Source organism: Pipra filicauda, unplaced genomic scaffold, assembly GCF_003945595.2.
Source record: "Pipra filicauda isolate LSUMZ 115617 unplaced genomic scaffold, ASM394559v2 scaffold48_size3843733_pilon, whole genome shotgun sequence".
Lineage (NCBI taxonomy): Eukaryota > Metazoa > Chordata > Aves > Passeriformes > Pipridae > Pipra > Pipra filicauda.
This window is the reverse complement of record NW_024104631.1, coordinates 2,399,670-2,424,668: the sequence shown is the minus strand read 5'-3', so window position 1 is coordinate 2,424,668 and position 24,999 is coordinate 2,399,670. Positions and strand designations below refer to the sequence as shown.

Here is a 24,999-nt window from a genome sequence, read left to right as displayed (position 1 = left end):
ACTTCAGGGGTCACTGGGAGGGGAAAAAAATTCCTCGTCACGTCTGTTACGTCTGCGAAACCGTCCCGAGAAGGAAGAGGAGGATCCCGCCCCGCGGGGACCGCAGCGTTTGGCGGAGGGGGTGAGCGCTGGTTGCGAGGCCGGGGTTGGGGGAGTCCCCCCCGCCGTGGACGGGAGGGGCTCTGCCTTCCTGCGGCGCCGAGGAAGAAGGGGCCGAGCCACCCTGCTCCCCGCCCCAGGAGGGGGTGAGAGCCGCCCTGCTCAGTGCTGGGGGCTTGGCGGGGCAGAGGCTGAGGTGCTCGGGCCGACCCCTCGCCGCCGGCCGCCGTCTATGAGGCACTAGCGAGCCCTCCCTCCAGCGCCGGGAGGCGGCAGAGCCCCGGCGGGCACAGCCGGACCGGGCCGGGGGGGCCGTGGGGCGGGTGGCACCCCCCTTCTCTCTTCCTCCTCCTCCTCTTCCTCCTCCTCCTCCTCCTCTTAACTTGGCCACGGCGGCGCGGGGCGGTGCGCTTCGCCCTGCGCCGGCGACGGGGGATGTGCGGGCGGCGGCGGGATGGCTTCGGCCGTGTTTGAGGGCACCTCGCTGGTGAACATGTACGTGCGGGGCTGCTGGGTGAACGGGATCCGGCGGCTCATCATCAGCCGGCGGGGCGACGAGGAGGAGTTCTACGAGATCCGCACCGAGTGGTCGGACCGCAACATCCTCTACCTGCACCGCAGCTACTCTGATCTCGGCCGCCTCTTTAAGCGGCTCCTCGACTCCTTCCCTGAGGACCGGCCCGAGCTGTCCCGCTCCCCTTTGCTCCAAGGTTTGAGCAGCTTTCTCGGGCATGGCTCTCGCTGCTCGGCGGGAGGGCGGGCGGGTTCCCCGGGGGTGGCGGTGGTCGGGGAGGACGGGCGGGCGAGCGGGTCCCTCTGGAGGGAGGGAAAGGGGGTGAGGAGCTGGAGCCGCTGCGAGCCCGGACGGGGTAGGGGGCAGAAAAGCTACGGGGGCGTTTTGCGGTCGGAAACTCCGCCCGGGATGTTGAGATGTTGATTTGTGTTTCCTTTTTTTTTTTTTTTTTTTTTTTTAATATACGGGCTACCCCGCAGCCGGGGGATCTAGCAGGAGGAAGACCCCAGTCTCTGTCTCCCGCTGCGCGGCTCCAGGCTTTGCTGGGCTGTGGGAGCAAAGGGGTCCCCGTTCGCGCTGCCCCTCTCCGGTGCCTCCGGTCTCCCCGAGGAAGGGCTGGGGGGTGGCTGGCGGGAGAAGGGGCGTAGCTGAAAAATCTCTGTATCTTGGTATGTTGTTTGCCACAAGGAGAGGGCAAAAAAAAAAAGAGGCTGCGACGCTTGCCAGTGGACGGAGCGAGTCTGGGAGCTGGCATAATTCCTCGCATAACTTCTGCAAAATGGGAATTGCACCAGCAGTTAGAGAGTGTTCCCTTCCAGTTTCTGAAGTGGATTAACCCAAGTCGGGGGATGTTGCTCATGCTCAGGTCTCTCTGTGCAGAAGCAGGATGTACCCGTTAAGCTGTCTTGGGGCTTGGTTTTAATTTGTTTAACGATTGAGGTATTTTTTAGATAGAGCTACGCGTTTTGCTCTAACATATTTCAAGTGTGTAGAGTGGTGCGGAGCATCCGGTCATCTAAAAATGGATGTATGCGTAGCACTTCCAGTCTCCCCAGTTGTTGAGCTACCACGTAGATGATTTGATTGAACAGGAACGGGGAGGAGCCGATATTCTGTGCATGTTTTCCTCTGTGAGAGGATGGGGAAATTTTCCCTAGCTCTCACTTCGCCTCTCGCCTTGCTAGTGTGACCCCCTTGCAGAGGGTCTTCGGTTTCCCATTCTCGGGGCTGGGTCTCCACCGCTCATACTGGACTTAATTTCTTTGCCCTCCCTGTGCGACAGCGGGCCCTGTTCCCTGCGAGTGGGGATTGTCTCTCCCGGACTGACTCCCCAAGGATGTTTTCTGACGGGTGTTTAAAGTGAGACAGGTCTTTTTCCGTTGTCTTGCCAGATCCCTAACCCCTGGTGGTGGAGTAGGGTGGGTTTTTTTATGTGCCTCACATAAAAGTGCTTGTACCTTTACCTCTCCTTAGCTTCTTTCGATCTCGGGAGCCGCAGCCCGCTTCCCGGCGTGTGTTCCCCGGCGCCGGGCTTTCCCGTTCCCGCTGCCGGGAGGTGGCAGCTCCGCCCCGCCGGCCCCGGGAGCTCCACCGCCACTCGCAGGCCCTGAGTGCCCTCTGCAGACGGCGGGAACGGGCGCAAAGCAGCCGGGGAGCTGCAAGCCCCGCATCCCCTTGCTGCCCACTCCGGCGTGCGGGGTGGGAAGTCCTTGCGGGGGCTGGGTGCCGGAGGAGGGCTGTCTGCCCCCGCTTGGGTGCAGGCTGGGAATAGGGGGTCCTGCGGGTCCCAGACCTCCACCTCTCAGCTCTGATGTGTGCCTGGCACATACAGTGTCTTATGCTATTAGGTTGCTGACCACGGATCTAAAGTATTGTGAAAACTTACTACCCTTTTTGTGTGCCCTACATAAAGTACTCAGAATGTGATTTTTAGTAGCACTGAATGTCTGTAAATTCTAAGTAACATGGCCTTCAAGTGTATATGGCACCTGGGCCCTGGCTTTTGAGAATTCTGGGTAGGTCTGGAGCAAGCCTGCCTATGGACTGCAGGGCACAGCACCTGCCAGGGTCACTGTGGCTAAAATTGGGCCTCCCAGGGTGCCAGTAGTCCTTCTTGTCGGCTTTATGGGGCTCTGAAGAGCAGCTTGGCAGCTGGGCTGTGGTGTGTGCTGGGTCTGGCCGCAAATCCTTGCTGGCCCTGGCCTCCTGCCCCTCCCATTGTGCACAGGAACCACTTCTTGTCCTAGAGCCATTTTCATTCTTCAGTGCCTCTCTCAAGTGAGCATGGTTTCTCTCATGTCTCAAGGCCTGCTGCAGCTTTTGCAAAATATTAAAACTATTTTCACATCTCTCTGAGGCATTATTTGTGCAGTTCGAGCCAGATGGGATTACAGTCCCTTGCATTGGCTTTACTTGACAGTCCCAGGTAGCATACACCATTAGTGCATGAATAGCTGGGAAAGATTAACCATCCTCAGACTGCATTGCTCAATCCCTCCCTAAGACCTAGAGCCAGCAACCCTGACTTACCTTTCTCTCAGGAAGAGACATACTGACTTCAGTAGAATTGGGAATGAGCAAAGCATCAGCCCAGGATTTGAAAAATCAAAACCCAATATAAACAAATGATCTATTCAGCTTATTGAGGGGGTGGGGGTTAACTTTGCAACAGAGATAGAATAAAAATCAGGAGTAGTTTCTAAGCAGTCACAGCATGCATCACAATTTCAGTTGTGTAATACTCTGTTTAAAATTATGCTCCTCCTGCTCTAACAAAAATTATTTTGCAGAGTGTGCTTCTCTGCCTAGAGAACACTTTGTCATACCAACATTTTAAATTGACTGGCCACTGCCTTGTGTAACTTGACAAAGTTGAAACATAAAAATCTCATTTAACTTAGTGACACTGATGCAAAGCTTTGGAGGTAAGAAGAGATTGCATGGGGCATGTCCGATCTTTACAAAATTCGTGGGGTAAGCATAGTTTCTTAATGTCCTGTTTCAAAGCAGACATCCTTCTGCCTACAGTGAAGCTCAGTACACTTAATGCAACAAAAACACCTGACAAAAGCCCACTCTTGTGTGTATTAGCATTTAGTCATATACATTTGTGTGTATTTTTGTATACATACAAATATATATGCATATGTATGTGAGTTTGTATATGTATGTGTATTTATCTTGGGCTTTCTGAAAGAAGGTGAATATCAGCTGTGCCTTTTATCTGGAGGAAGGAAGTGGTGAAGTGTTGCAAACCAAATTTGCATTGCATTGAAGGACTCCACAGTCCCTACAGATTTGCCTAAGGAGCATTAAAAGGACTAGCATTATCCTACAGCTCAGTGAAGCTGCAGTATGTTATGTTTAAGGGATATGGTTGAGGAGTGAAAGCTTGAGCTATTTGATGTTATTAACTCTTTAAGAGGTTTTTTTTTTAAAAAAAAAGTCAGCAATATTAGAAAGAGTTGGTTGTTACCTTTATTGCTAGCTTCAGCAAACAACTCATACTGAGCAGGAGTGTGCTCCTTTTCTTGCTCAGCAACAGCAAACCATCCTCTCCATTCCTTTCTTCACCCCTCATCCTTTTGGACTGACTTCCACAATGCTCTCCCCCTCTGTACTTGTTGGAGCTGCTGAGTGCTTTGAAATTGCCGAGGAGAGGATGGGAGGTATAGTTTTCTGCAGTGGCAGTTCATCTTACCCTTCCTTTGATATGAGAAGAGGGAAGGTCCCAGCGGGGAGTCTAGCATTCACACAATCTGGTCTTGTCTTTGATAACTAATAAGAGCACGTGGCAAAATGCACTTTCTGCATCTGGAGTGTACTATGATGCTAAAGGCCAAGGACATTCAAAAACATCAGGCATCTCACTAGTAAGCTGGTAAACAAGGTTATTTATGTGCATAGCTGCAGGGTGACTAAATATGATTCACTATGATGTTACCTATAACTTGCTAGTACTTTATTCGTCTTTGAAATATGCCTGTCCCTTGCTCTAGGCAAATGTAGAAAAGAGGATCACAGAAAAACACAGGCTAGTTCACTCTTGCAGTGAACACAGCCTAATGTTACTAAACTGTCTGTTTCTATATGCAAAGTAAACAACTTTTGTATTTAAATCAGTTTGTATGAGAAAGGCAGAGCTATGGACTTAGAAGCTGACTTAAAATGGACGATTTAGAAATAGTTACAACAGACCCAATAGAAACCAAAAGTGAGGTCTAAACCTGAAAAAGTAGTCTTTTTTTTTTCCCCCTCCTATTTTCTGTAAATACTGCTTGTGAGGGGTTCTCATCTAAGATGATCCAGCTTCAGTGCAGTCAGGCACCTCTCTTGCCTTGACTTCAGTGTGGGCAGAATCAACCCTTAAGTGCAGAACCAGAAGGCAAAAGAGCACGTTACCAGCCTGTCAAAGTTGGGATTTTTTTTGCCCATGGAGTGGCAGAGTGGTTTCTGACAATCCTCCTCTGAACTTGTTTTTTGCCCTTGTCATCAGAACAGAGGCTCAATGTCACTGGTTGTATTGCTCTTTCAATGTCACTGGTTGTATTGCACCTATGTGTAGCACCTGGTCCTGCTCTGATACTCTGAGCTACCAAATCAAAAACTCTCTGACAGGTTTATTTTAATACTAGATGGACCTCTCTTCCCAAAGTGCTCATTTTCCCCTTTTCCATGCCTCCTCTGACTCGTTCTGCTCTGTTGTGGCCTTTTTTCCCCTTGCTCTCCTTTCTATTATTTCTTCTCTGCTCCTCCAAGTTGCTTTCCCTGAGCTGCTTTCTGTTCCTTTTCTTTGCCTCCAGGTTTCCCTCACTGGCATGCTGCCATCCATAGTTATCTGTGGCTCTCCAGAACTTTTCTGTTGCCTTCTGCCTTGCTGGTGCTCGACTTTTGTCCATCCATAGAAGATTTCCGGTAATGGTAGAGATTTCCTATAGAAACTTTACACCTTTAACTTGCCCCATAGCATAGAGGTAGTCACTTAACCTGCAGCAGACCCTGAGCAGTCCCTCACAGATGACTAGTGCTGATCTCTGAGCCTTGTGCCTGCCTCTGGTGTGGTTGCCTCATGTGGGAAGCAGATGATCAGCTGTTTTCTGTGTCCTATCCAAGTCCTGTGCACCAGGAAGCACATGGTGAGCTCTCGCAGGGCTGCTGCTGGACGTGCACAAAGCAGAAGGCAACTCCTGAAGAGCCAGCCCAGGAACATTGTATTTGCTTGCAAATGTTGCATACGTAACTTAGTTTTCTATATGCTGCATTATAGCGTTGTTGTTGTTGTTGTTGTTTACAAGACCATCTGGGAGTGTGATTTATGAGAAGAGGGAGTTCTACAGAAGGAGCATAGTGGTTTCCACAGACAGCAGCTGTTCCGGTGCTGTGACAATACAGATAAATACACTGCATCTATTGTGCTCTTTTCATTGTTGACATTGTCAACAGTTCATTAGTGGAGCTTGTTCAGAGCTTCTGTCTGGCAGACAAAGGATGCAGCTCTCGGTTATCAGGCTCTAGCAGAAATGTGTAACCAAAATTAAGTTTGTGGCTTCTGGGTTTGTTTTTTTATTAGCTGAATTTCATGGTTCATTGGTAATGATGGAGATAAATGAAGCTAGCTGTGTTGTTATAAAGCTAGACACAAGTTGCTTTTTTGTGGTGAACGAAGGCAATGGTTGGGGGAAGATTTTGGTGGAAAGGAATGGAAATGAGTAGTGTTTTTCATGACAGTTCTCACCTGATAAGAAATCAGCAGTAAAAATGATTGTAGGAGCTCGCATTTTTCATCATGCTTTGACTGCTTTATTCATTTTATCTCATTCTTCCTTTACATCTTTTTCCTTTTTGTGGTTCATCAGGCATCAAGACAGGGAGGTCTGTGGGGAAGGCCTGTCAGCTGAGTTCTGCCACCAAGAGGTGCCATCTCCCCTCCAGAGATCCTGGGAGATCCCATCATTAATAATACAATGTGTGGAAAACCCATCATCTTGAGGGTTTGGATTTCTCAGCTTTTAACTTGCCTCCGTGCTTTGCAGAAGTATTTGAGTGTGCTAGGGTCCTCAGGAGGTCATGGTGACAACTTCTGTTCTGGGGGATTTCAGTCAGGCAGCTATTTGGATAGGACTTTTCCCTATCCTACATCTGCTTTATATGAACTGCAAAAGAAGAAGTGACCTGTGTTAGAGCTAAGTGTGGGCAGTGTTTTGAATTTCTCTTTCTGCATCAAACAGATTTATCTTGGTATCTTCAATATGCTTGTTGCTACCTACTAGACATTCTAAAGTATGGAGTGACTTACATGCACTTTGTGCATTGATACCTCTTTAAAAAAATTTTGTTCCTCAACATCAAGTTTAAGAAGGTAAGAAGGGCAGTGCAATATGTGATACACGTGAAAAGTCCACCTCCATACACCCCTTTTCAACTCCACTGTATACTTTTAGCTACTCCCTCAGTAATGCCACCAAGATAGATCTTGTCAGTAATATTGCATAAATAGCAAACCCTTTGTAAAGACTTTAGAGACTGTAGTGACTGTTGTCATATGAGATGAATGAATTTCCCCACAAAGGAAAGGGGCATGTCTGTCCCAGAGAAGGGTGCTATAGGCAAGAGGCATCAAAGAGGAGTTGCTAGAGCTGCCAGACTTAAGTCAGACCAGTGCTGTAGCTAGCTCCTGTCCCTAGCAATGAGAATCAGATGCTGCAGAAGACAGCATAAATAACAGGCAGAGAACAGAAAATTGACAGTCCTGATCTCTACTAATTGAAGATCTGTTATCCCTAATTGCCTGTAATTATCTGTCGTTCTCTGGATCTTATCAAGTCTTTGGATGTAAGGGATTCCTGTGGTGTTATTTCTGCGGAGTTATTGAAGAATGTGTGAAACAAGCTTTCCCATATGCTGTTTTTTTTTTTTTAATTTCCTGCCTTTACATACCCCTGAGTATTCTTTTGCCCTTCCAACAACCTTTCAGCCTCTTCTCCTTCATCAGAGAGGAGTCAGCTGTTAGTGGGAGTTTTACCCTTTTCAGAATCCAGTCTGAGGTGGCTAATGCCATAGTTCCGAAGTGGCGAGGTTGAGGGAACACACGTTTGCAGGGAGGAGGGATGCTACTTGGGCAGCTGCTAGGAGAAGCAATGTATCATGGCCATGAAGCAGGGAAAAGTGACAACTGAAGTGGTATTGAGAAGAGCCCAGTTTAGCAGAGGGAGGAAATGGGAAGCAGTACAAAGGAGCACAGTAGCAGAAAACATTGGGTTGAGTTGCCACCTTTCAGCCTTGATCCATGTGCCAGCTGAGTAGCTTCAGTTCCTGCATGTTTCTGTGGAATATGTCTGTGGGTCTGTTCAGAAGTCCTCTGTACATGGTCCCTAGCAGCCTAATCTGACTTTGGATTTGGCCCTTCTTTGGATGAATCAAATCAGACTCTTTTACTGAACATTATTGAACATTATTTGTGGTTTTGTATATCTTCTGTTGCGGCTGGAACTTTCATCCTATTGCTCCATCCTGAATTGTGTGTGTACACGTGGGTTAGTACGTATCTGAGGGAAAGGAGGAACAAGGGAAAAGGATAAAAAATATTGAGCACTGCAGTGTTAATGAATACTGTAACTGAGGAAAAGGGGCATATCTCCTGTTGAAGCAATAGTCTGGTCAGGAGAGAGGGCAGAATAGCAGTCTCTCATGCAAGACAGCTTACATGTGTTCCCTAAAGATTTAAAGTTCCTAACTGCTGCTTGTGGGTTTGTGCAAAGAGGGAAGGATGGACTCAAGATCTGAATCTAGATGAGAGGGGCTCAGTGTAATACTTATCTTCATGTACTGACTAAAATATAGAGCATTTAGGAGTATCTGCATTCCATCTTGCACACATCTTCGGAAAGTACACCTTGGCTTCTGCTCTTGCTCAGCCTCCCATACGTATTGAACTGATTTTGAGAAAGTAGGGTATCTCTTGGACATTTTTTTTTCCTGTCCTGGCCACAAACATGAAGTGTAGTCCTTTAAATTGGAGAAATAGGGTTTGCCCACAGTTTGAGATCATGCATACATAGCGACTTGTATATAGCAACACATCTCCAGAAAAACAAACTTCTGTGTATCATAATTGAAAGATGACATTGGAGACATACGGGAGTTAGGCATGAGCTTACTCTTCCTCAGAAGGCACTATAGGATATTTGAGACAATGTGCTCATTGTCAATGCTGACCATCAGGACTGCTCTATGATTTCATTATGAGCCATGAAGCACATGCTGCAATTCCTGTCCTGCTTCCTGCGGTAGAAGCATGGGATGCATTATCTATGGTTTTCAGAATGTCATTAATTGCAGATTTGGTGGCTCACATGGCAGTAATAGGACAGCACTACCAAGGCTTCTGTGTTTACATCAGAGGTTGGCTCTCAGTTTGTTCTCCTCTGCTGCTGAGCTCGTTTCCTGCCTGTTAGCAGCTCTGGGCCCCTCTCCCATGCCTTAAGCCAGCATACCAGGTACACAGCTGCTGGCCTGCTCCCCCAGCCTCCTGCAGCTGCTCCGGCACCAGGGTCCCAGAGCAGGAAGGATGCTGCAGGCCTGTGGTGCTGTTTGTACTGTGCTTTTCCAGACACGTGTTGCTCTGCGTAAAGTTGCTACCTACGCTTGGTCTCAAATGGAAACCAAATCCTTTTCACGGAGTCTTGAGGACTCTGCCTGGGGCTTTTGGTCTGGAAAGTGGCAGAGATGATTTCAAAGGGATTGAGTGAGGTCACTGACTATGGGGGCCGTGCACACAGCAGGTGAGTGTCACCCTGGGTTAGCTGGTATGCCTGTGTCGTCCCTCCTGGCACCCAGCGTGTGGGCTCCCCTGTGTGCAGGGTGAAGGAATCTTAGAAGTTTGTGGTATTTGGCAATAGGGTTTGTGGTAAAAAAAGGAGCCAGAGGGACTCCAGTTTACCTTAAGCCCTATAAACATAGATGTTTATAGCATTTAAATCACTTGAAATAATAGCTAATTGTCCAAGCACGGTATGGGTAACAAGACAGAGAGCAAAGTTTTCCTGGGAGGAGTTTGTGCATGTTTTCCATTAGCAGTCAGACAAGGGCCAGGGCAGAGAAAAAGGCATGAGAACAGCCTTTTACCATGACCTCACTAACAAATTTCCCAGCTCTGAGCTCAGTTCTGTTGCATGACTGAACAAGTGGAGAAAACACAACTGGTTCCAGGATACTGTTTGCTTTACCGGTATCTTATTTTTATTTTATAGCAAGTGGAATAAGGGCTCTTGGGTTGTAAAAGCCCCAGATGGAAATATAGGCTAGACACATATTTATGGTCTGTGGGCAGAGACAACAGCCTTGGGGCATGTTATAGCTGCTGTATGGACGCTTCATATGCGGTCAGTGGGTCCCACGCGCTCCAGATGCATCCAGCTTGTGGTGCATTTGTATCAGGGTTAATGAATGATGGGAGTGCTGGGCTCTGTCTGCAGAGTCAGCTGGCATGTGTGTGTCTGTTTGTTCAGGCATTTCCAGAGTCTGGAGATCCTACATCAGTCTCTGGCTTTTTTTTTCCTTTCTTTCTGCCTCATCAAATCTTCCAAACAGGAGAAAGAAGACAGGCAGGAGAGAAGCCCCCACAAAGTGAAGAAACTTGGGTGCGGTTCTGTGACCCTTCTCTACACAAATCTTGATTCTTGGGTGAGAAAGGAGCTTGCTTCTTCTGTGAAGTCTGGGGTTTCCTGAGGTGTAGCCTTTGACAAGAGCGGTCTGAGGTATTCCCCGCTGCTCACCTAATTGTGCTGGCAAAGCAAAGAAGGCCCTGTGTTGTGGTGTGGGAGAGGAAATGAGGTGCAGGGGAGGGTGAGAGCACCTTAAACCAATGTCGACACCACAGACTTTACCTTGCGAAACCAGGGTGTTCCTCATGCACGTATGTGCCGTATGTGCCGTGGTTGATGACAGCAGCCAGTTAGTGAGTGCTGAAAGGGACTGAAAGGAGGGACTGGGATCTGCACTCCTCCTGGCTGCTTGGGCAGCCAGTGCCTCACTCTGGTTTGCATGGGTGTGGGACTGGGAGCAGTGTCTTGGGCCATGGGATCGTTGGCTATGACTAACTGAAAACCACAAAAGCATCTGTTAACTCTTAAAAACAGAGACTTGCAGAATTAAGATAAATGACAGCCTTACAAACTTTGTGGCAATTGCAGAAGAAATTATAGGTTTCAACATATATATATAGCCAGGCAAGTGGTTTCTGTGTGTTTGGGCTGTAGATGTATGAAAAGGAAGGCTTTAGCCTGGCCAAACTGAATTCCCTACGTGGGGAATTCATTTAAGGTCAGCAGCTGTATACCCCAAAGCTGTTTGTCTGTAATCATTAAGCACATATATAGGAAGCTGTCCAGGCAGATGTATCACTTACTCTCCTTCCTACGCTGTCTGCTTTTTGGTTTTGATATTACTAAAAGCTTCAGTAAGAAGTGGTTTTTATCGTGTCAGATGTTACAAGTTGTCTGTGCCAGTTTCCAAGTTGGAGTGTGGGTTTGCATGGCTGGTGTCATTCCAAGAACTGGAAGGAGGAAATATACCAGGGCTGGAAATTCCTGGTGAATGCAAGAAGCTGTGAAACCTCCCACGGGATGATCTGTGACAGTGCAACAGGCTGACAGCCTTGTCTGACTTCTTGGTGAAGCATAAAAAGGCCGTGTGGAGCTGCAGATGCTTTCCCTGATTACTAATGAGAGAAAGTCCTAACCGCTTGGCTGGTTTTCCTCACAGGATGAATGCTCAGAGTTGTTGGCAAGGTGTTTTTTTTGGTTTGGGGTTTTTTTTTTCTTTTTCTCCCCCTCCCGATCCGAATATCTTCATTTGTTTGAAAGTATCCCTTTTCTTGGTAAAATGCTAATTTCAACAGTAAATGCTTATCTGGGAAAGGGTCCAAGATCGAGGGCAGATTTGACACAGAGCAGTTGAATGCCGAATCCTGTGTGGGTCGATGATGAGATGTCACCTGCAAGGTGGGAGGCACAGCCAGGTAGTCTCTGCTCTAACTATATCAGTATTTGTGCAGAGTGGATCATGACCAGCAGGTGAAGTGGAGTCACCCCACAGTAGCTGGCACCAGGGTGGCTGGCCCTGTTTTCTGTGATGTGGGCTACAGCAGGGCAGCAGCATGTTTCTAACATCCATAGGTGGGTGTCTGAGCCATGGGGCCATTGGCAGCTTTTCTTTTTTTCTTTTTTTTTTTTTTTTTAAAGGGAGATGAAACCACTTGTATTGAAAGGTTTGAACGTCATTCAGATGTGGGATGGGAACATATTTGTGGAGGGGCGAAGCAGATCCGCTCAGGCCTGGTCACACCCAGTAGTTAGGAAGATGAAAGGTGCTGGTCTGCAATTCAGGTCTGTAATGTGAAGCACAACCCAGCTAATATGCAGTCTGTGGACCCATGCAGATGAGTTTTTTCTCATTTACAGCCTTTCAGAGAATTTCCATGCAAAGCTACTCGACTGTAGTGTAACCATTCAAAGCAAAACACACACCGCCTTCCTTACAGGCCTGCAGGTATACATCGCTCCGCTATTAGAAGGGGCAGTGAGTTGTACTGGGGTGAAGTGATAGTGATGCTGAAAAAACAGGCAAAATGAAGGACTTGTTGAGCAATAGAAGGGCTTATACAAACAGGCTACTTTTGTGGGTCAACCATCAAGTAAACCCAGTTGCTTTGGAAACAATCTCTGTTTCATTTAGAGCTGTAACTGGAGGAGAGCTGACAGCTTCAAAGTCACACTTTTGTCTGGAAAGTTTGTATGGGATCACATCTCGTTGGTAGCAAACAACACAGACTGATGCAGACTGAAACTGTGGATGTTCCCACGCTGTGCATATTTATGGTTCTTCATGTACATTTGTCTTTTAAATAGGGAGATAGAGATGTACTTAGTTTAACACTTAGTTTTAGTATATTGAAGTGCTTTCTCACAGACTGCTTTGCAGATTTGCAGTTTTGATGGTTTTATGGTTTTGATTTATTGGGTCTTTTCCTGCTCCAGCTTTTTGTTGGTTTGTTTGTTTGTTTGTTTGTTTGGTGTGGCTTGTTAAATTTTATAATTTCTCTCAGGTATTTCATTTTCATGTGTGTGTCCTACTCCTTGGAAAAGATGCACAAATGTAGAGGCTAAATGATTCTTGAGTTAGAAAAAGTATGTTGCAAATATCAGAAATAAAAGGGCTGCTAGAGGAATGTGAGATTTTGGGGTTTAGTTCTCCTTGAATTCCCTGTACATGAGAAACCTGTGCTATGTTTCTCTCAGTCTGCTAGAGGAGGGGGAAGTTACAGATGTCCTGCAGGTTATACATACAAAATAGAGTATTACAGTTGAAGATCACCATACTGAGCAATTCAAAATTGCATTGTAATCCATCATTCTGGACACTGGACAGTAAAATCCCCATTTTATTTCTTTCAGCAGCACTGTGGTAATTCAGTGATTATATGAAAAAATAAAGGAATCCAAACAGTGGTCTTGCACTTGAAGAACATGATACTGAGAAATTTTCCTTGGGGCGCTCACTGGGGCTTACAGTCAGAGAAATACAAAACTGCCCTCAAAGCCTTTTGTTTAGCTTGTGTTTATTATTTTCCTCTTATCTGTGGGTTGTATTTTTTTTTGTTTTCTTGGGTTTTCTTTTGCTTTTTATTGACAGGAAGAAAAAGGATGAATAATGGTTCTTGGAAGCAGAAAACAGGCTGTTTGATTATCATTGCTGGGAATGCTGTGTAGCAAAACTGTGGGTGAGGGAGTAGGTGGTTCTACTTCTGCTTGTCTTGCAATTCCTAAATATGATCACAAACAGCTGAGTTTGTGTCAGGCTTGCAACTCTGCTTGTAACTACACCCACCTCAGTTTGAGGTGCACTGTTTATGATCAGTTGGTTTAAAAGACATTTCTGGGAGGCATATTTGAGGTTATTCACATCCTGAGTGGCTGCTTTTGCCTGCTGAAATGTGTGTAAGTGTGCTTTTGTCTATGCTTATGATCTATTTGCCTTGTTTCTAGGGCTCATCACAATAAAAGAAGCCCATGATATAGAAGCCAGACTTAATGAAGTGGAAAAGCTTCTGAAGACTATTATAAACATGCCCTGGAAGGTGAGCAAGCCAAATTCCAGTTTAGCCCAGCTTGACTCCTCCTTATGGTGACGTGCACTCTCATGCAGATTAGAAAGTGGTGGGCTTTGCCAAACTCTGAAAGAAACAGCAATTTATTGAGTATCTTGGAGAAATGCTGAGGGCCAGAACTGTGTACGATGCCTCCAAGCTGTTGCCTGTAATAAGTCTTTCTGTCATACTACAAAGGGGTGGAGAGGGAGAAGGGGAATGAAGCAAACCACTGGTAAAAAATTATATCTGTTATTTTTCTCTCTCTTTTTAAGTATTCAAGGTCTGAAGTTGTCCTCACATTCTTTGAGAGATCTCCTTTGGACCAAGTTCTGAAAAATGACAATGTCCATAAAATTCAGCCAAATTTTCAAAGTCCAGTTAAAATATCAGGTAAGAGTTGTTAGCTTCCTGCAGTTGACACAAGAATTACAGAATAAAAATTACTTTATTTGCTGCTCCCCTTATTCTTTCTCTATCAGCAATTAAAAGATAGTTCTCAGTAGTCTGCTTTATTATATAGAACATATAATTAGCCTTGAGATACTATGCAAGGTGTTCAGGTGATAGAGTGGCAGGTGAAATGGAGGCTGATGAATGCAAATAAGTGGATGTGAGGAAAATGCAGTCCTTACTGCATATTGTCACTTATGATAGTGCTTTTACCACTTAAAAAGAAGATTTTGAGGCTATTGATACAGTTCTATGAAAATGTAAGCTTAGTGCCAAGCGATGAACAAAGCCAGCAGTGAGAATATTGGATGTTATTAGGAAAGGAGGCAAAAACAGAGGAGAGGAGCACAACCCCATCTTGAAAACACTGTGCACAATTTTTGTCTCTCCATCTCAGAAAGGATATAATAGAATTTAAAATTACACAAATAAAGGACAAGGACTCAAGCTGTTGAACAGCTTCTCTAAGAAAGAGGTTAAATAAAGAAAAACACTTCACCTATGAGAAGAGGCGAGAGTGGGGGTGTGATGGAAATCTACAGAGCTGTGAATAGAAGGAGGTCAGTACCCTGTACTTCTCTTGAAACAAGAGCTATAGGTTATCCAATATCATTGACAGACAACAGGCTTTAAGCAAACAAAAGAAAGGTTATAATATTGTTTTGTTTTCATACAGAACATAGTTGATGAGTGCAACTCATTGTCATAGGATATGGTGGAACTGAAAGCATAAGTGACTTCAAAAAGGAATTAGACAAGCAAGTGGAGGAAAAGTACATTGAAACCTGTCACAGGTGGAGACACAGGAAGTTCCTAAACCACAGATTGCTAGTGGGGATTGTGGAGAGCAGTATTACTCTATCCTTGCCTATTCTTTTAACCTTTTCCCTCTTCGTCTGCTACTGACCATTGTTAAAAGGTTTGCGAACTTCTGGTGTGCCTGGTTTTGTATTTCCATACTGAAACATTTTGTTTGTGCCTAATGTCAACTGCTGGGTGTGTGTCACAAGAAGAACTTATTCGGAGAGCTAGTTGAAGTGAAATACTACATAGTCCTCCAAAACGTGTAAACCATTTAGCAAGAAACTGATATCAGTTTTCTTTGGTGCTAATGATGTATCTGTTAATGGCCAGTCAACATGCTAAAAGGTGTAAACAGTGTGCCTTCAAGGTTGTTCTTACACACAGAGTAAACTATTTGTAATTGATCCTTAGCTCTGGTTCTAAGTGAATTAGTCCTCTGTTAAATAAATATCTTTTTAATTAAATGGAAGATGGTTTGAAAGCCCATTAATAACTCTTTAGAAGAATAGTGTGTAATACAGAGACTCAGTGAGAAGCACGATCTTGCCAGCCAGTTTGGTCTCGTGCCTTCTCGCTGAGACACCCAAGCCCAGGCTGTGGGGCAGCTCAGGGATTGTAAAGAGCACCCCCAGGGATATACTGCAAAGTGGGGTGACGCAAGTCTGGCTTTCTGGGAGCAAGAAATGGGAGCCAACATGCTTATCTCGCTCCCCACTTGTGGCTAGGGAGGTTTGGATGATGCCTTGAATTGATGTAGAAACCTGAAATAAAATTCCTCATGTGTATGTTTTTCCAAAGGCTGACCACGGTTACTCTCTTTGCTCCTGAACGTCAGGTCATGTTCTCAGCACTGACCCTTGAGAGCATATTAATGGGTTTTGCCTGAAGTATGTTGCTACTCAGTGAGACCAGAGCTGCAAAGTGGGTCCTAGATCCTGCCCATTATGAAGTGAAGGAAAGCCAAACTAAATGCTATAAAAATGTTCCAGAGGGTGGCTGCTGTCAATAATACCTTGCTGTTGTTGCAAACAGCAAATATCAAGAATAAATGTATTTGGAATTACATAGGTTAGAGGCTGAAGCATTTCTCTGGTTTGAGCTTTTTGCTGTTTGGAAGGGTTTCATATACCTCTTGGGAAGGCATGCACCCCCTCAGGGCACATGTACTCTGTGTGTGTGTGACTGAATATGGCACACAGTGGATACAACACAGAGAAGACAGTCAAGATGAAGCCAAATTCAGAGCAAGGGTGCCTGTCGGATGGACAGAGGCTAGCAGCAAAGGGAGCCCTCCTACAGCTCCTGTATGTAGAGGAGCTATGGAAACCATGTTATCTGAATAACAGCAGGTTTTGTCATACCTAATTAATTAGAGGAAAATTCTCCTACCCATGTAGCTATCCAAAAGCATCTTGTGTTTATTAGTTTTATCGTTGGAGTGATTGCTGCAAAGAATGTAAGAATATAGGTGGAAGTTTGCTGTTAATTGGTATTTACCTTGTCTGTATGTTGCACGCTGGGAATGGTTCGGTGTCTGGCAGCATTGTCAGTAGATGGCAGTAAATGATAATGTGTAAAGCAGTGAAATGCTGTAACTCTTAGGTCATGTCAAGGACACTAGGAAAACACTGGCATTTGTGTTAATCGTAGTGCAGCAGCTTTCTACGTGGCTTGCAGTCTCAGAAAAGCAGGCAAAAGTATATTCTCTGAAAAAACCAAATTGTCCCCCAGATGGTCCTTCTCACAGTGGTAGGTGATGGGAAAGAGAGAAGGGACCGCCCTTTTAGACTCTTAGATGAAAGCTGAATTTGAATTTATGGTATAAATCTTATTCTGCAGTACAATGTTTGCTCAAGATAAGTAATGTGAAGTGTGATTCTGCTGGGACTCACTGTTTTTACAACCCCCAAACATATTCTGCTGAAGTGGGTTGCAGTAAAATACAGACTGAAAGTCGAAGATGACTCTCAAGAAAAATATGGAAGTGAGTTCTGACTTTACCTTAGGACCATGTAAATGTTAAAAAATTACCTTCTTTCTCCTATCTCATCTCCTGTTCATTACTTGAACTGTATATATAGCTGAAATTTGTTTGTGTGTTTTCTGCCTACCATATTTTCTGCCACAGGCTAATTTCCTTTTGTTGTGCTCAGAATGAAAGGCTGTAACACAGGGCCATTGTACCTTGAGGCAGATGAAGAGTTATCCTACTTAAGTCAGTGCTGATTTTTTAAAAGATGTATATTTGTTTTCTGACGTTTCTAGCTTAATCTAAGATTGTGTGGCCAAAAGAAATCCTTGTGACTTGCCTAGTTTGACTTTCCGTACAGCACAGATGTGGATTAACTTCTCATTCACATCAAATACTATTCTAATTATAAATTCTCCCCATGGTAGTAAGTTGGTGGAACTAGGTGTAAATTTTAGATATTCTGTATTGGAGGCTTCTTAAACAGTGAGAAAAATAAGCAGGGTTAAGGACAGTGTAAAACATGGTATTACTTTACATGACTTAAAATTGGTGGGTGAATTAACTTGGAAAGCCACTTTTTATTTCCCTTTTTCTGTCTTTTTATTTTTCTTTAACTGGCTTAAGCCTGGGACTGACAAGGAAAAATACAATTGTGTTTTGGTAGTGCTAGTTGTTTCAGATGCTCTGTGTCATGAATTGATTAGGTGAATAAAATTGCCTGAGCACTGGCAGTTTGCAGATGTAAGAAGCTACAAAACCAACTCTTCATTCCTGCTTTCATGTGCAGATTTTCAGTGTCATGCACACGTCTCAGTTCATAGCCATGTCAATTACATACGATACGCAGTTGGTTTTCAGCTTTTTTTTTCATCTTGTTTTCTTTCTTCTCCCAACAGAAATCATGCGATCAAATGGATTTTGTTTAGCCAACACTGAAACAATAGTCATTGACCACAGTATACCTAATGGAAAAGAGAAGCACCTGGATGTAGATTCAGCAGAACATTTGTAAGTGGGGTTTGAGCATGACCAGTGCCGTCACCTTTGGGTAAACTGTAGCTTTCCCTACCCCCTAGCAAAATGTTGTTGTCTGTCTGAGAGCAAGACTGGTACAGCTGTCATTCTGACTGGCTAAAGATTACTGAGCCTGATTGCTAGCACTTCACAGCGATTTCTTGTTAAAAGGGATAAAATGGCAGAATGATTGATGCCAAGGAGCTCAGTCCTCTGTATGAAAAAAGAACTGTGGTTGTCATAGGGATCCTGCCAGGTGAGAATAGAGTTTTTTCTTTCTCTCATGACTGTGATGAGAGCTTCTTTGAGCCCAAATCTGGAAACACAAACATCCTTACAGATGGTATATCCTACTACGAAGGGTAGTAGGATGTTTGGGATGCAAAATACCATCCTCAGAGGGGAAGACGCTGCTGAACATAATTGAACAAAGGTCAGCTGGGACTTGGTGGAGCATGTGGATTTCATTAGGGAAAAGGGAATTTGGAGTTTTATTGGTAAATTCTGCTCCTAATGCTTGGAGGTATTCTGGGGTCAGAGACCTGTAACCAGTAGAGCTTTTATGGCCATAAACCAAAGCACAAGAAGTTCAACCTCAACACGAAGAAGAACTTACATTGAGGAGAGCAGAGCACTGGAACAAGCTGCCTAGGGAGGTCGAGGATTCTCCCTCTCTAGAGACATTCCAAACCCACCTAGACGCATTCCTGTGTCACCTGCCCTCGGTGACCCCACCTTGGTAGAGGGGTTGACCTAGATGATCTCCAGAGGTACCTGCCAACCCTAACGATTCTGTGATTCATGTAGGTCTTAAGTCAGTGACTTAATGGGTATTGATGGAAATCTGCACAGATTTCTGTCATAGCAGGTGATTGATGTTTTAAATGAACTAAAGGTAGTGAAGCGTTTAAATATTTTTGATGAGAAACATTACCTGCTTTTTCATTAGACCAGTCAAAATGATGGAAACAGAATACTAAAAGCCTTATGGATCCTTTATCTTTGAAAGCAGTGATCTGTCTTGCCACATTTGAAATGTGGTAATTGACAATCTGTAGCAAGACAAGATTTTTTTCAGAAGCTGGAGTGTATCTCTGGCTACAGTGTCACTTCTTGAAGTCTTTTTATTAACTTATCACTAAGTGTTTTGAACCTTGACCTTGCTAACAGCATTTAAGCTTATAAGCTTGTATTAATGAGACTGAAATGGCACACTAGAGGTAATTCTGTAAGGCCATTGTCTGGAAATTAAAGTTGATATACTTCTCAGTAGATCACTCTTTAATACTGAGAGTGACAAATAATAAGAGCAAATTACCAAAGGAAGCCTTTTCCTTTCTTATTTTGATTATTTAAAAAAATTTGATTAAAAAATGCTTATAAACTAGTTTTGTTTTGAAAAATGTGCTGCAGCCCAAGCAAAACTTGCTGACCTGAGATCAGAAACTGCCATCATCTAACTGTCATCCCATTGAAGTCAGAGACTATTAAGGCCAGAAAATACTAATATGATAAAAACTATGTTGTGGGCATGGTTTCCCAGAAACTGTGGTGGAAGCAATAAATCTAGGGTAACAGCCTGACTTTGTGCATTTGTGCTTTAACTTCCCGAAGGATGTGAAGTCAAAAGGCAAGAAGTTAGTAAATTTCAAATGTGTGTTTTATATGGTGGCCTAAATTTTCTCATTCTGTAGCTGTATTTTATAGTCGAGAGGTAATAGCAAGGAGATAATGGCCCCAGTGTAGCACAGCTGTTTTGTTAAAAATTGAACTTTTTTTTTTTAAAAGCAGAAATTTTCTATAGTAATAAGACAAGGCAAAATGGCCTTAAGCTGAAGGAGGGTGGATTTAGATTAGATATTAGAAAGAAGTTCTTTACTGTAAGGGTGGTGAGGCACTGGAACAGTTTGCCCAGCTTGTGGACTCCCCATCCGTGGAGGCATTCAGGACCAGAGTGGATGGGGCTCTGTGTAACCTGGTCTAGTGGAAGGTATCCCTGCCCATGGGAGGCAGCTTTCCAGGCATTCTTCCTCTAATGCATTAACAGAAGTTAAAATGGTAAAGAAGTGTGTCTTACAGCACAAGAAGTAGGCTCTTGTGAAAGACAGTGTGTGTGTCAAGGTACTTTGTGGAAAAAATAGCAAGGGCAGGAGTTTGGGCATTTAGGAATCTACAGGTCCATGGTAGCTTGCAGAGTTTATTTTGAGAAAAAGACCTGTTGGTAACAGCACAAAAGTATTTTGACTGTTGAGTGCCCTATAAACTGCTAACTGTAGTAAACAGTCCTGATTCATTGGGTTTGGTTTTGTATGAGCACTCTAGAGTGGTGCTTTGCAGACTTCTGTGCGCACACTTCCTTTTTGGTGGCAAGGAAAGCTTTCTACTTAACCACAGCATCTGAATGCCACTGCTTTGTACCTCACATTCCGGTTGTAGTAACCTATCAGTGATTCTGAAAAACCAAAAAATCTGTGGGACCTTTCAGTTGTAATAATCTAGTTTTATATTATTGACAAGAGAAAGAGAGCAGAATCTAAGTAGCCTTCTTGACTCCTCTTACGCTTTCTTCATTCTGTCTGCCCCACTGGTATTTCATAATCTGTTGTTTCTGGAACACTAGCAGTGCATAAGATAGCACAACGTGATCTGTGAAGTATTTGCAAGATACCGAGTCAACTTCCTTCTGCACATGTTCCCACACATGCAGGGAAGCAAATAGCCTGGAGGGAGTGGAGGAATGAGGGTAATAAACATTCAAAGTTCAGTCTCATTTCTATTTCATTTAAAGCAAAGAGCATAGCAACAGCGCTGCAGGAGAAAATCTACAAATTTCTGCTCAAAAAAATGTTGTGGTTCTCATAGTTAAAAAAAAAGAGATGAGAAGGACCAGTCAGGAGTATGGAAAAGACAGAACTATGGCCATACATTGCAGGATGTGTAGACCAGGCTATCCAATAACTTATGATGCTTCAGGAAGAGATGGGAGTGGGAGATATATCTGTTTATTTATCCTACCACTCTTCTTCAGGTCCTCTGAAATACCTGACTCTTAGGTCACCCTCTAGGGTGACTTTGCTTCACTTACCTAAGCAACTCTTAGGTAAGAGTCTAACTAGTTTGTGTGCTAGTGAGATGCAGTTTTAAACATTAATTCTTTTAAAGCTCCTCTGTTTATCTGCCATTCAGAGAGCTGAAGTAGACCAGCCTAAAAAGGTGTTAGAATACATGCTATAGGCAGAGCTAGGTTAGGATTTCTTTTTCCATCTTGTGCAGTTTTTCAGTTTCTATTTTGTTTTATTTCTCACTCTATCAGAGTGAATGAAAGTTCTTTCCAAATATTAAAGGCAGTGTGAGAAAAATAAGCTTGACAGTTCTTCAAATCCCTTTCTAAAACAGATGAAATTTAATCCTTGGCCTGCAGTGACTGCCTTTAACTGTTAGGCTATCAAGGAAGAAGATAATGTTTCTTATTGCAGAAATTCAAGCCTCGTTGGAATGGAAATGTGTATAATTGAGGAAGGTGTAGGCTTTAGCAAGTCGATGCCTTCTGGTTGAGAGTAGGTGTGAGACAGTGGGTAATCCTTGCAAAAGTTCAGGTTATAACACAGGATTTGGGAAGTGGGAAGGAAAATACCCAAACAAATAAAACTAAATTTGAAATCTCTTTATATTTGGGATTTCTCTGCTTGCCAAAATTTAAATTTTGTGCCCCAGGGAGGACAGCAAGGCTCTGGAGAAAGGACACTGTAGTCATATCTTCCTACTCACGTTAGACATTTGGCTTCTTACAAAAGCCAAACCCAAAGAAGGTACATGTGAAGTAAAACGGTGAGAGTCCAAATTCAGATGGGAAACAAAGGCAGTTCCCTTTCCACTTTTGCATAAGAACTGAGACATTTCGTGTTGTTGCCACATGCTGGGGGAAAAAAATAGAAGGATGTGGACTTCAGCTGCATGATTCACTCTTCCAAGGCTCACTTGCTGCTTCTTTCCTTCCTTCCTCACCAGTAGCTTTGAAAGTCAGGGATAACAAGATTATTTGCTTGCATGTACCATGGCTCTCATACTCTTATACACATGGGTGTAAGAGGGAGGAGGAGGAGGTGTGGATGGAATCAGCTCCAAGTACTTCTCCCTCTCCCTTAGTACTGTTCTTCCAATTCCTTTGACTTTGATTTTCTAAATGAACATTAATGACTTAATGCCTTTTGGTGTTTGTTTTTCTTTCATTTCTCCTTAGGTTCGAAAGTGTTAGTGACTTTACCTCAGAGCTAGAAGACAGTGATGATCCAACAGCTTATGTCACCAATTTGACATACTACCACCTGGTTCCATTTGAGACTGACATTCTGGACTGAGACTGCTCAAGGATGCAGTCAGCCAGCATCCAGCCAACCTCTTCATCTATAGGCTCTGCTATCTCTGGCATTGCAACTCTGTGAATAAGGCTGTGCAGACAAGACCAACAGCAGAGAAGCTGCAGCAAGTACACCACAAAGCTGATTTTGTAGTGTGGTCCTCCGTTGTGTATTATGGAGACATCTTGTAAGGAGGTTACTGCTTGGCTGTTGACAACAAACTCGTTTTCTGTGAAAGCAAAGCAGCAGAGGCCTCTTGGGGCTCAAGGAAATCTCTACCATGTCTGTGGGAACTGCCACTCTGATGCAGCCATCAGAAACTTGTGCTGTGGTACTCTGTCAGCCGTGCTCCTCGGCTTGCAGTGCAATTTGAGGCTTCCTCTTTTAGGATACCAGCAGAAACTTCCCCAGATGGCGTGACCACGCTTTTTATGATGTGCAAGCAAGAAGACAAGCAAACCAGCTGAACTTTGTCAGTTCCCTCTGTGGTTGCTTAATGGAGGTCTTGTGGGTCGCTTTTTGCTCAGCTACTGGTTGATTGGTGCCTTACACGAGATGTCAGAAATACCATTGAGTGCCTCCAGGAAACAGAACACATGAGCTGATGGCTTTACTTCTTTTAATCATGGGCTTTTATATAATCACTGAAAAGGTGACTGCTCTTTCCTGGAATAGTAAAGCAGGCAGCAGCTGGCATTGCAATGGACTGTGCATGATGTTTGGGTACCCATACAATTTCAGAACTCTGGAAAACTGATGGGAAAGCTAAGCTGCTCTGCTAAGAAGGGTCAAGGCTATGGCAGGCACTTTGATACAACTTTTTTTTTTTTATGTGGACCAGAATATGTGAACGGTGCTTACAGTTGTTTACATCAGAGAAATAATTCCCTATGCATATTTCTTCCCAGGGTTGGGAAGGAAGACAAAAAGATTTATGTTGTATTTGGACTGAAAAAGCCTGATAAGCTGTATTGTGTCTACAGTGGTAGGAAAAACACTTGTTCCACTGCCAACCAGTCTCAAGGAGTCTGTCTAGCTTTCCAAGATCTGCCTGGAGGGGTCGTGTAATGCCATGGATTTCAGCAGAGATAGGACAGTGGGAGCAAGAGTGGGATTGGACTCTGCAGCCTCTTGACTAGTGTGATGTTAAAGTCTCCTCAGAGTCTTTCTCTAGCAGAGCACTCCGAAGTCCTTGCTCTCACTACGAGTGCTCAACACTTGCCAACATGACCTTTCATTGAGCTTTTTGCAAACTGTTTGCAAATCTGAATTTGAAGGGATTGAAATGGGAAGGGATGCGTTTTGGATGGGTTTCTTGGAAAAGAGGCTTGCTTGGTCCCGAAAAAACTGATACAACTCCCTTCTGCAGACTTTTCATTTCTATCTATAGAATAACAGTCAAACAGAATTTGTTAATGTAAATAATAAATTATTGAGGATCCTAATTCTTTTACACAGTATGTTTTTAAAATATATTTTAATGAAATAAAATAAAACTCACCTTCAGTACACTTCTACTGCTTAAAACAGTGGCTTCATTTTTTTTTTCCTTTTCATTTGAGGGCACTTTCCCAGACATGTCTAATCCTCTTTTTTTTTTCTTATAGTTTTGGAAACAGGATGAATTTTGGCAATTTCTGTGCTCCATGTGCTGCTCATACTGTAGACATGGTGTGTATCCATATGGAACCTTTCTGCCTAGCTGTTGATCTTGTGTCTAGGTGTGTGTGGTTTAACGCCACTTGGTTTAGTGGAGGAATTCTGCATTTTCAAGACCATCAGTGAAATCAAACCTGGCAATTATTTTTTTTTTGAAAATAAAGCAGATTGTAAAGGTAAATTGTAAAGGTAAATTTCTAGAATAGAGATATCACTCATACAAAGGCTTTCTGAGCAACCTCTTGAATTAGAATTGGGAATGGTTTTATTTGTTTATTTGTTTTATTCTCATTAGTTTTAACTCTTCTGTCAGTTCTTCTAGTTAACCATGGTGAAGTAGAAATAGCACCTAGTAGACGTGTGCATTGGAGTGGGTGTTGGACTATTTCATTTCAATTCCTGACCTTGCTGTCAGCCTACCGTGTTTCTTTGGTCTCCCTATCACTGAGTTTTCCTTGAGTAATATTTTGAAAAGCAGCGTCATTGGCTTGTGATGCAGTATTGTCCCCTGATTAATTTGAATTTTTCTATGAATTATTAACCACATGATAACTACTTATCTTTTAAAGCACTTTAAAATGTATGTATTAAAAAATAAATGTATAAGTATTGCTAATTTTTAAAATGTACAACCAAATTCCTCATATGAAAACCAGCTGAATGCCAGAGCCCCGTGAGAGCTGGTGGAAGCAGGGGCTCCCATGGGGCTGTCAGGGCAGAGCTGGGCAGCCAGGGTCTGTCCCACCACCCTGCCAGGAGCAAGGAACCAGGGCAGCCTCAGGCATCAGGGACCTCCCTGAGGATGGGGATGGGCCAAGGACAGGCCAGGACATGGGTCTGCTCTAAGGAGTGTGAAACCAGCCTTGCTGCAGTGTTCCTGGGGCTGGGGGGGCTCACATGGTGACCTGCGCCATGGGCAGGTGTGGGAAACCCAGGGGCTGGTAGGGACAGCCAGACCTGCGGGTGCCCTTGGGGCCCAGAT

General features: G+C 44.1%; 1 protein-coding gene across 1 annotated transcript; it reads left to right on the top strand.

The window, feature by feature from the left end:
* Nucleotides 1–120: 120 nt before the first annotated feature.
* PXDC1 (PX domain containing 1) lies at nt 121–23,885 on the top strand. Its single transcript, XM_027727976.2, has 5 exons — nt 121–809; nt 13,657–13,748; nt 14,033–14,150; nt 17,883–17,994; nt 22,241–23,885. The coding sequence occupies exons 1-5, from the start codon at nt 554–556 to the stop codon at nt 22,356–22,358; spliced, it is 696 nt and encodes a 231-aa protein (XP_027583777.1). The 5' UTR covers nt 121–553; the 3' UTR covers nt 22,359–23,885.
* The last annotated feature ends 1,114 nt before the right edge of the window (nt 23,886–24,999 follow it).